The following is an 11,739-nucleotide window of genomic DNA, read 5'->3' on the forward strand; positions in this document are numbered from 1 at the left end:
TTAGCTAAGCCAAAGGATTGTGCCACTAAACCAAATACGTGGTTTGGATGCCTACACAAAAGCTTTTTCGTGTCCAAAATCATAACATCTATCTTTTTTGGAACATAACCACCAACACAACCAAATTTTTCATAACAAGGTAAGAGAGGGATCACGAACATGAGATAAATAATAGATGTTCTCAACCAACTAAGGGCTCGTTTGGATGTGCTACTCTATAAAGCACTTTTACTCACTAGCGCTTTTTGTTTGTAGCACTTTTCAATAGCGCTTCTATGAGGAAGTAGTTTTTTGTTTGGCATGCAACCAACTAAGCGCTTTTGTATTGGATAGAAGCGTTTTTGATATTAAATAGAGTGTTTGGTTGTCAAATGAAAAAGCGCTTTCATTAATAATTCTCAATAATTTTTGCATAAGTATTTTTTGTATATAATTAGCATACAATTTGATTAAGAGTTGATGAAAATTCAATTACAAAAAATAATGATCACTAACAAAATTATACATACTTATTGAGAATATGTGTTTGTTTCTTGAAAACAAAATGACACGTTATAGTTGCATGACAATCAAATGTGAAATAAGCATTAACTAGATATAAGAAGATTAGCAATCCTTTCTCATTCAACATCCATCTCTCGCCTATGAGTAAAATTTTCATCAACAATTTCTTCATCTCTATGATCTTCCTCATGTCCAGGTGGAAGTAGCTCATCATCATCATTATAAGGTTGGAACTCTTGATCTGTCATGGAATGCTTCCTAATAAAATTGTGTAAGGCCATTGAAGCAACAACAATTTGTACCTGTTTTTCAAAAGGGAAGTTACGCATGAGACGAATCATTGTCCATCTATTTTTCCAAACACCAAAAGTTCTTTCTATTGTGCATCTTAGGGACGATTAAATATCTCTTTTTTCCCTCTTGGCTGACTTCCACGTCGAAATTCAGGAAGATGATATCGTTCACCCCTATAAGGTCCAATATATCCATTCATATGTGGATATCCAGCATCAACTAAATAATATTTGCCTACACCATAATTGAAAAGAAAAATATAAAGATTTTTGTGTTCATAAGATAATAAATAAATAAACACATTCATATAAGACTAAGGTTGATTACTAACCAGAAGGGGGATAAGGAAATTTCAATTCTGGTCTTCTCAAGGCCTCCATGAATATACGTGAATCATGAGCAGCACCCTCCCATCCAGCCCAGACAAATGTGAAACACATATTAAAATCACATACAGCCATAACATTTTGAGTTGTATTTCCTTTTCTACCTATATATGGCACTTGCATTTCTCTAGGTACCACAACTGGGACATGTGTTCCGTCAATTGCCCCTATGCAACCTTTAAAATATGGCCAATACCGATTGTCATCCTTAATTTTATTTGATACTCTCTTGAATTGCCGATCATGTGGACATATAATATCAGTAGCCATGCGAGAAACAACATCTAATAGTATCCCAAACCACCTAGAAACAGTCTCTCCAGAGCGTTGAAACCTTTCTTGGACCATCCTATTAGTGTGCCCATGACCTAATGTGTTTAGAAACATTGCTAATGCTTCTTCTAGGGTTATATCTCCAGTTCTTTTTAAGCCATAATCACACTTCAAAGTCTCTAACAAGTCCTTAAAAACATGTTGTTCCATCCTAAATTGTTCATGGCATCTTATAGGATGACCATTTAAAAGTTCCATTACCCATCTATATCCCGTATACGAAGAAGTCCTACAAGGTTCTTTGTCAACATACTTTAACCATTCAGAGACAGCCGTGACACAGCTTGCAGAAACTAGTTGATAAAATTCATCATCACTTCCATCAGTAGAGTTGTTTGTATTGCTACTATCACTGTTGCTAGAACTCATATCTATAAACACAAAAGAAAATTTTAATACGAGAGGAATATATAATCATGGCAAAAATAAAGATCACATTCTGAATAAAGTTCTAAAAAAATCATATAATTAAAGATATTAGAGGCACACATGTTTAACCAATCCATTACATAATAAATACTTATTCAACCACCAAAAAAAAAAAACATGTTGAAAAATATAATCCTAAGATAAATGTGACGAATCAAATTTTCTTGCTCTTGAGCCACATGATTTGTCGGTTAGATTGCTTCAATGCAACAAACATCTCTCTATTTTTTCTTTCGGTGAAGATATCAGCCGCTTTCATAAAGAGCTCATCATCATTCACAACTTCATGCATTCCTTCCAACATTTGCATCACTTCCTCAATGCTACAACCAGGCTTATCTATGCTCTTAGAACGGTTGTTTACAGCTTCTAAAATACCATCTAATTGCTTTATCATCTTGGCCCCAATTCCAACTCTTTTAGAATCTCTTGTTCTTTTTGTTCCTCTTCCTTGTGTTGAAGGTTGAGCAGGGGAAGGTGTCTCAACATCGGCTATGTCGTCAAGCCCCTCATTATTATCTATGTCATTCTCCAAATCATCTTGACCGTCATTTTGTTTGCATGTTGGAGCTTTTTGGACATTATTACTCATCAACCCTTGTGAGGGTGCCCATGCACCTACACCTGTAACAGCTCCTTCTTTAAACAAAATGTCCAGTTGGTCAACATTTTTCAATCCACTATTTCGATATTTTGCAACTTCAGAATTCTCCTGAAATATGACCAACTGCAATTAACAAATTATGATAAAAGAACATAAATATGAAGTTAGATTTCCATGGATATGAGATAATAATTTCTCACCTTCACTTTTTTCTCCCACCACTCATCACTTGCAATGATAGTTTGCTTCACAGGATCCCATCCTAAGCCAGTCTCTTTTCCAACTAATGATGCCCACAATTGCCATTCTTTCTTAAGTGTAGTCCATTTGTTCTTGAGTTGTTTATGAACATATGACCTTTGAGTAAGGTCATTAAATTTTTTAATAACATTTTTCCATCCAATTCTATTAAGATGACCACCTGTTTGATTTCCGGCTAATGTCTCAACTACACAAACACTTATAAATATCTCAACACTTGCATCATCCCACATTGCCTTGCTCTTTTTTTTCGTTACCTTCTCCACGATCTTGCATATCTTTAACTATATTCTTAGACATATCTATAAAGAGAAGTGGAAAAAAAACCATAGCACATAATAAGAGCATATACCACTACTTACGTCCTAGCTAACAACACAAAAGTAAATTAAAAGCAATAATGCAAGATTTGTAACTAGTATTTGTTATATATAATAATGCAGTACACCGTTTCTTCCAAAACTGCAGTGCGTATGTATTTGTTATATATAATAATGTAGTACACCGTTGTTATATATAATAATGCAGTACACTATTGCATATGTATCTAGTATTTGTTATATATAATAATGCAGTACACCGTTGTTATATATAATAATGCAGTACACCATTGCATATGTATCTAGTATTTGTATATATAATGCAGGATATGTAACCATTAACAATAAATTCATTAGTGTTGCTTTCTGTTGTCATTGGAAGTTAATTTGCTATTAGTAGTATCTACAATCGTTAATGCGACATCAAATCTGCAAGTTATTGTTCATCGTCGGTCTTTCAGCGTTCGAATGCTTGGTTTCATTCATGATATGATGGTGTCCAAGTAATATGTACGACATGAACGTTCTGTGTCACACGCATCTACTTACATGGGATGGGATGTGCAAAGTCATGAATCGTCAACCTCAAGGGCATCAGAGAACGAATCAGGAAAATTAGAAATATCGTGAAAAAAATGTAGAAAATACCATTGGAATGTCAATGAACGATCACTAAACCCTAAAATTATTTTCGTGTAGTTCAAAAATCACAACAATTTTGATAAAAATAACATATCAACAATCAAATTCACACACTACATACAAATTTTAAGATAAGAAATAGCAAACATACCTCCACAAGAATTTTAGGTGATGGAGATGCAAAGAGATTTGGGGAAGATGGAGAGGAAGAGATGGAGACCAAGATGACTTCTCCAGCCACCAAAATATTATGAAAATAAAAGACTTCTAGGTTTTTAACGTGCAAACCTAGAAAAAATTGGTGATGTCAATTTTGATGTTTTTTTCAAGTGTAATGGCATTTTAGACTTTGCAAATTAAAAAATAGGGATAATTCGGGAACTGAAAAAAATTCATTAAAGGGAGCAAAGTGCTTCCCTTGTTTTCTCTGCATAGCACTTTTAGGAGGAAGCACCTCCTAGGTGCTTCTTAGAAAATGCTTATTAGTGCTTCTACTTCTAACTAAAAGCACTTTTAAAATATTTGCCAAACGACCATTTTTTAAAACTAAAGCGCTTTTACTCATTAGGAAGCGCTTTTGACTCTTTCAAAAGCACAACCAAACGAGCCCTAAATCACATGTCACAACTTATGGATTATTTTTCTTACACTCATTTCATGTTAATGAATCGTATTTGGTAGACCTCAATTTAACTGAATTAACTAAAGCGGTGTGCATTATAAATTTTATTAAAGTTCGCAAGTCCCTTTCTATAATTTAGATGAATTTATTGTAATTTATATTTTTTATTATTATTTAAATTTACCCTCATATGCCTTAATTGAGAACAATTGGGCCTAGAAGTCTCAACTTTGTTTTCCACATCATATTTCCCCAAATTGGGCCCTCTCTGGAAATCATTTTGGACCAAATCCAGCCCACAATGTATAATGGAGCAAACCATGGGACCCACATATACGTTCCAGTTGGTTAATCGGTTTACTTTCCACGCCAAACCTCCAGGAAGCGAGGAGCGAGCCTCCCTCTCAATGTTCCCGTTTAAAGTTAAACCCTAGAATTTTCAGGGTTTAAGCTCCCACAGAAAATCTGAGAATTTTCAGTTTTTACACGCCCATGATTTCTCGACCTTGAAAGAAAATCCGACCAAATCTCCAAACTTTAACCATGGTTGCTGCCTCGAAGCTGTCTTCGTGCATAGCAATGGCGGTCGCGGCGGCCTCCATGCCCGCGCTCTCCAACCGCACCTACGCCGATTCTCCCTTCCGATTCAATCCGTTCTCGTATTCTTCTCCTTCTCCTCCTCCTCCGCCTTCCGCCGCTCCGGCGGACCAGATCCCCAATGCGAAATCGGAACCGCAAGCTGAAGAGCCCAGAGGGTCGGGGTTCGATCCCGAGGCTCTCGAACGAGGTGCCAAAGCTCTCCGCGAAATCAATTCCTCTAAGTTATCCAAGCAGGTCGCTTTTCTGCTCCTGAATTTGATATTTTTTTTTGTTGGTGTTTTTTTTTTTCCGTAGAGAAAGGTTGGAAAATTGTAGAAAAAATCAATTTTCTTTTCTTTTTAGTTTTAAGGATCTATTGGATCTTAAGGTTGGAAATGAGGGACTAAATCCGAATGCTGTAGTCTCGATTTTGCCTTTCCTTTTGTTCCGATACTTTCGTTTTGAATGTTTTTATTATTCGTTTGAATAGAAATTTAATAGGACATTGAGTTTATTTCTATGTGCTTCAATGATTACCATGCCCGTGATTTTATTCCCTGCCCCTGTTTAAGCTTAAGTACCGACCTTTGTTATTGTGGGAACCGAAGCTGCTTGAAGCATATTAATTGAAATGTGTTTTGTCTTTTATTATGCTGAGGTTTCAATCCAACTGAATCAAAGGTGTTAATTTGGTCAACTGGTCTTGTTTTCCAGGTTTTTAGTCTGATGAGGAGCCAAGAAAAAAGTCGTCTCACCGAGTTGGATGCAGAGAAGGCTCATTTTGAAGCAATACAAGCTCAAAATGATCTTGTAAGTTACAGACGTACAATCCATGTTAAAACTGCAGTTGGTTGTAAAATGTGGTTTTCGGTAGTCTATTCGTCAAACATTTCAAACAGCTCATCTCAATCGTTTGGCTACAATTTATCTTTTCCATGTACCGCATACATATTTTTTTATAACTGCCTTGTCACAATATTTTCTTCTAATAAGGTTCAGGTGGTATTCTCACTGTATAGATTTTCACTGAAAAGGCTTTGCGTATATGAGGAATTTTCTTTGAATGTGCAATAACTTCGTTTGATTTTGGTTCATGGTCCTTTTTCTTTTTTGTGACATGGGTTAGGTCTTTTATGTCATTAGTGAAACAGATAATGTTCTAGGTTTGTGCCATTTAGGTTTAGCAAATTGCAAATTTGTTTTCTTCTCTTTTATCTGCCTCAGTGCATTTAAACTTATACTTTGAAATCTTTTGATGACAGGAAAGGAGTAAGAACATGGCTGAGGAACAATTAAATATACTGCAACAAGAAGCACAGGCAAAGGCTCAAATGCTTCGTATGGAAGATGAACACGCTAGGAATAGAATGAAGGTGCAAGCAGTCGAATAAATTATGTCTTCTTTTTTCTAAAAATTATGCGCATGTTCGATATTCTTCTTGGATCCAATTTCTTGTTTTTAAAAACAAAAATTTGGATCCGTGAAGGGTACCAAACAACCTCTATGCTATATAGGAAAAAGAGCTTGTATGTTCCTCAAGTTTTACTTGCACTCTAAATACTGGATTGGTGAAACCTTGGTCAAGTCTAGTGTTTTAAAAAATGCGCCTTGAGGTGCGCCCAGGCGGCTTTGGATGCCGGGCGGTGATAACACCTCTGCCCAGCGGGAATAGGCTTAAACTCGCCTCGACATGTTCAAGGCATGCCTAGGCGGCTAAGGCACGCCTGAGGTGTTTGAATGGGCGTTCCCAGGATCCATCAGCGATCCGAAATCCTTGCTTGAAATTTTCTGGGGACCCCTCGAAGTTGAAGGCTGGGCCTCTGAGGCTCTGCCCTCTGGCTTATAATCGTCACAGTGGCGGCGGCGTCTTCGCGAAGAAGACAATCACAAAGAAGAATTTTTTTTAAAGACTTGTCCTAGAATGACGTCATTTTGGCCAAAGTCTTTAATTTTTTTAAATGACTTGGCGCAAAAACGATGTTGTTTTGGCCAAGTCTTTTTTTTTTAATAACCCACAGCATACCCCAATTATTTTGGTCCCGTAAGTCGTCGCCTCATGCCTTAAGGCTTTCGCCTAGGTGGGTCCTATCCATGAAACGCCTCGCCTTCGCCTTTTCCTTTTAAAACATTGGTCAAGTCTAACATTTTATTGTCTTCTTGAGTGCAGATGGATCATGAAAAGCAGAGGCAGAATAATGCTGAAATGCTTAGGATGCAAGAGGAGTCAAATATCCGAAAAGAGAAAGCAAGACTGGCTACTGAGGCACAGAACCAAGAGCAGCAGCGCCAAACTGAAAGAGAGAAACATGAATTAGAACTAAAAAACATAAAAGCGGAGGCCATTGCAAAGGCTAAAGGTCGGGCCCATGAAGAAAAACTGAATGCGGAACTTAACAGGAATATGCTTATAGATCAGATGAATGGTGAAAAAGAAAAATGGCTTGCTGCAATCAATACAACTTTTGGTCACATTGAAGGTATGCAAAACTGAGTAGAATTATTGATAACCATAGTACATACATGAATAAGCAACTTTTGCATAAGACAGATTCTCCTGGTTTCTTTTCTGTCCAATCAGATTCCTGTTATTAATTTTGTTTTTTGCGTACTGTCCCAGAATGGTGCAATTGTCACTTGCCAAAGTGATTCCCAATATCCCAATTATTATCCTCTAATAAAAGTGCTGTAAGGAGAAGTTTTAAATTAAAAAAATAAGTAAACCAAGTAGAGTCGACATCCAGTTAATGACCACCTTTGCTGGGTTACTACCCCTGGTCATGTAGGGTTAGGGTTACCGGATTAAGGGTATTTTAAAATGTGGATGGTTAAGGGGTGAGTAAAATGTTGTCTTTTAATTTCTCTGGTGCATGGCAATAGTGCCAATTTTAGCTTTAGGTCAATGGAACAGAATATTTGTTTGAATCTCTTTATTCTGATTTTTGTGAAATGCCGATGATGATATAATTGTTTCTCATCTGCGAACTGCAGGGGGCATTAGAACTTTGCTGACCGATAGGAATAAGTTGGTTATGACCGTTGGAGGTGCTACAGCAGTGGCTGCAGGCGTTTATACAACTAGGTTTGTATGCTCTTCCTTTCGTTTCATTTCACCTATTTCAAGTTTTTTAAACAAGTATTCAGGTTGCAATTCCCTATGCATGCGATATTAATTTATTGCCCTATATATTAATTTATTGCGATGGCAAGTGCTTTCGCCCATGAGCGGTAGGTCTCGGGTTCGAGACTTGGGAGCAGCCTCTCCATAAATGGGGGTAAGGCTAGCCGACATTCACCTCTCCCAGACCCTGCGTAAAGCGGGAGCCTTGTGCACTGGGTACGACCTTTTTTTAGGATGAAAATGAGTTTAATATTGTAGGAACAGAGTGTATAAGTCAATTCGCTACTTTTATAACCTCCCCACTTAAACTGAGAAGGGAAAAAAGTGGATAGCCTGGAAAGTGCTACCCTTTTACTTGGTGTACTGAAGACCTAGTCTACACAGAGAAGGAGCCCTTTTTCATGCCATGAAACTCATTTAACCTTGTTAAAGACTAGATTTGATCCCACACCTCTTGTGGTACGCTTCTAACTAAACGGGTGGTACCTTCCGGACTTGTTACTGTATTTCTACTTCTGTAGTCTGCGGCTGAAGCTTTGCATGGGGAAATCGACAATATCGTTTTTCCTTTAGACCCTTTTGAACGATTTGACTATAAGCAGAGTATTCATTACATAGGTTGATAGATAATAAGTTTTAATCTCTCTTAATTATGATGTCAAGTTTGTCATAATGCCTTTTGCTTTATTGATCTGATGGGCTTTTAATGGAATTATGGTATTGAGTTCTTCTTCCAATTTTAGTGATGATTGTATTGTTTAGTAGTGATGTGCCAACTAATTGCCTTTTAACTTTCTTTTTACAGAGAAGGTTCTAGAGTTATATGGGGATATGTCAACCGGCTGCTAGGGCAGCCATCTCTGATTCGAGAATCATCCATTGCAAGATTTCCAGGTTCAGAGATGATTTCTCTAGCAAAGAATAAAGTTTTAAATTACAGTACTGGATCTTCGCAAGGCAAGAATGGTCTTGCAAATATCATTCTCCATCCTTCGTTGCGGAGCAGAATAGAGCACCTTGCTCGAGCTACAGCAAACACTAAGGCTCACCAAGCCCCCTTTCGCAACATGATGTTTTATGGCCCCCCTGGCACTGGTAAAACCATGGTTGCAAGAGAAATAGCTCGAAAATCGGTATCACACTGATTCATAGCCGTAATAATTTATTACCATTGATGCTCATTTATCTGTCTTACTCAACCTTTTATATGGTCTACCACCTAGCTGGTACTGCACCTGTGTCTTAGTGACTAGTTGTCGTGACCTTTGGTTTTTTGATGGGGAGATCTTTATAGGTCAAATGAATGGAACTTGTTTGAACAATTTGGAGATTCAGTTTGTTATCTGTTAAAATGGGATGTTTATTCTCATCAATTTTTGTTTTTGTTTTAGAAGTTGAATTACCTTGATACTAGGATCCAAGGTCCGATTACAAATTACCGTATGTTTGTACCCATATATGTGTTTGTGTGTGTGTGAGTTATTCTGGGAAAAAAAACTGTAAATTCTCAATATGAGTTTTTGATCCCTTTGAATACAGGGTTTGGATTATGCTATGATGACTGGAGGAGATGTTGCACCCTTGGGTGCACAGGCTGTTACTAAGATTCATCAGATATTTGATTGGGCTAAAAAATCAAACAAAGGTCTACTGCTTTTTATTGACGAGGCAGATGCTTTCCTATGCGAGTAAGTTCAGTTTTTTCCTTCAGTGGTTTATGGTTATATTTGTGTTGTACTTATTATTGTTATCAGAGCATCTGTTCATCTAAAACTTTTCTTTGACAAAATTTGGGAGTTAACGTCCATTAGTTTATATTTTTGGAGTCTGCAACCGAGATGTTCATCGTCTCCACTCATATATATATAAGCTCAGCCTCTTGTGAATTGTTTGATCCCTTGGCAGGCGAAACAGTACACACATGAGTGAAGCTCAACGTAGTGCTTTAAATGCATTGCTCTTCCGAACTGGAGACCAGTCAAGAGACATAGTTCTAGTACTTGCCACAAACAGGCCAGGAGATCTTGACGGCGCTATCACTGACCGGATGGATGAAGTGATTGAGTTCCCAATTCCTGGGGAGGAGGAACGATTCAAACTTTTGAAGCTCTATTTGAACAAATATCTTGGTGATGAAGGCGAAAGCTCCAAGTCAGGCATTTTCCTGAAGAAGAAACCACAAAAGATTGTGATAAAGGATGTGTCTGATGATCTGATTCGAGAGGCTGCACGTAAGACAGAAGGGTTCTCTGGCCGTGAGATAGCAAAACTCATGGCCAGCGTCCAAGCAGCTGTGTATGGACGCGAAGACTGTGTACTGGATTCGCAATTGTTGGAGGAAATTGTAGATTACAAAGTTACAGAACACCACCAAAGAATGAAACTAGCCGCTGAAGGTGGTCATCCGGCTTAGCTATAGCTATGGAATTTTTTACCCCGGCTCAGTTGATAGAGAAGTAGGAATCCGGCATCTATTAAAATCCCATGCGGTAGAGATTTTTGACATGTGAACTTATTTTTTTGCATTCGCTGTATTGAAATATGTCATTTTAGTCACTAGTCTTTTAATTAGTTGAAGCATGTTTCCCAACAGAGTTAAACAGTACTCACTCTCTCATTTTCCTTCAAATCGATATAATTCATCCCCCAATAAGAAAAAGATAAATAACATTATGTTTAGACGAGGAAATTTAAAAATTTTAAGAAATTTTAAAATGATGGAATTTAAAATTATGAAAACTATTATAGGCCTAATTTATTGAACAATATAAAGGAGAGAGGGGGCCGGCAGCACAAAGAGTGAGGTGCTGCAACAACAAATTATTTGTTTAAATTTTTGATTTTTTTTGGTTTGGCTAATCTAAAAGAATAACAAAATTTAAATTCAAAATTTAATGTGTATCTAGAGTCATTAATATATATGTGAGAGACAGTGGCAGAGCCAGAATTTTGTAATAATGGGGTCATGATAAATAAACTTTTCAAAAGAAAAAAAACTTAATGAATTAACCTACTTATAAGTATAAATACATGTGTCACTTAATACTACTGTCTAGTCCTATTCATTTTCACTTCTAAGTGAGAATTCTTAGGTTCTAATCTCATGAATGATGAGTTGACAACCAATTCATTCCCCCACCCTTTCGTATAAATATTTCGTTGTATTAAAAAGATTACAAAATATATGTAACCGGTTGCCTTGAGTCTTAGAATAATGTCATAAGGCTCACATTGTATGTCTTATGTTACAAATGCTCAATTATTAGATCAATTTAATCCACTGAAAATAAAACTAATACTCCATCATTCATACTGGTATGACAATGTAATCAAATTCAAGACTTAATAGAAGATAGTTGCTGAAACAATTAATGAGAGACGTAACTAAGTGAATTCTGTAATATTCTAATTGGCAAGCGAAAGATGAACATATGTAGTGCACAAACTAGTCAAACAAAGACCAACCCACATGAATAGGAAGTAAAATTCGTATCTCCAATCCAATGGATGAAGCCAAATTCCAAATGGATGATATGCAAAATATCTAGCACTGCTCCACCTACACCATCAAATTTGGTCTTCTTTGAACAAATTATATGGTCAAGACAACAAAATACAAGGAAGAGCATTGGGTTGTGAGCATACA

The 11,739-nt window shown here is 36.9% G+C and overlaps 2 protein-coding genes and 1 long non-coding RNA gene across 3 annotated transcripts; 1 reads left to right on the forward strand and 2 right to left on the reverse strand.

Annotated features, from left to right (window-relative positions):
- Window positions 1-484: 484 nt before the first annotated feature.
- Window positions 485-1,570, reverse strand: LOC139192119 (uncharacterized). Its single transcript, XR_011575946.1, has 2 exons — window positions 1,130-1,570; window positions 485-1,032 (listed from the first exon to the last, which is right to left on the reverse strand). It is a non-coding gene; the product is annotated as an uncharacterized lncRNA (long non-coding RNA).
- Window positions 1,571-2,100: 530 nt separating this feature from the next.
- Window positions 2,101-3,044, reverse strand: LOC103415963 (L10-interacting MYB domain-containing protein-like). The gene is made up of 2 exons (XM_008354241.3): window positions 2,751-3,044; window positions 2,101-2,673 (listed from the first exon to the last, which is right to left on the reverse strand). The coding sequence occupies exons 1-2, from the start codon at window positions 3,042-3,044 to the stop codon at window positions 2,101-2,103; spliced, it is 867 nt and encodes a 288-aa protein (XP_008352463.2).
- Window positions 3,045-4,732: 1,688 nt separating this feature from the next.
- On the forward strand, window positions 4,733-10,685 carry LOC103401430 (uncharacterized). The gene is made up of 8 exons (XM_029094554.2): window positions 4,733-5,229; window positions 5,689-5,784; window positions 6,237-6,347; window positions 7,143-7,452; window positions 7,964-8,054; window positions 8,899-9,226; window positions 9,633-9,781; window positions 9,999-10,685. Exons 1-8 carry the CDS (start codon window positions 4,939-4,941, stop codon window positions 10,504-10,506), a joined length of 1,884 nt encoding a protein of 627 aa, XP_028950387.2. The 5' UTR covers window positions 4,733-4,938; the 3' UTR covers window positions 10,507-10,685.
- The last annotated feature ends 1,054 nt before the right edge of the window (window positions 10,686-11,739 follow it).

This window comes from Malus domestica, chromosome 15 (assembly GCF_042453785.1).
Source record: "Malus domestica chromosome 15, GDT2T_hap1".
NCBI classification, from domain to species: Eukaryota; Viridiplantae; Streptophyta; class Magnoliopsida; order Rosales; family Rosaceae; genus Malus; species Malus domestica.

Bases quoted from the DNA above. Each gene is read 5' to 3' on its own strand.
- LOC103415963 (XM_008354241.3), bottom strand. From the start codon at position 3,044: ATGTGGGATGATGCAAGTGTTGAGATATTTATAAGTGTTTGTGTAGTT. The intron at 2,674-2,750 runs GTGAGAAATTAT...TGTTAATTGCAG, and splicing joins GGTGGGAGAAAAAAGTGAAG to TTGGTCATATTTCAGGAGAA.
- LOC103401430 (XM_029094554.2), top strand. From the start codon at position 4,939: ATGGTTGCTGCCTCGAAGCTGTCTTCGTGCATAGCAATGGCGGTCGCG. The intron at 6,348-7,142 runs GTGCAAGCAGTC...TCTTGAGTGCAG, and splicing joins ACGCTAGGAATAGAATGAAG to ATGGATCATGAAAAGCAGAG. The intron at 7,453-7,963 runs GTATGCAAAACT...TGCGAACTGCAG, and splicing joins AACTTTTGGTCACATTGAAG to GGGGCATTAGAACTTTGCTG.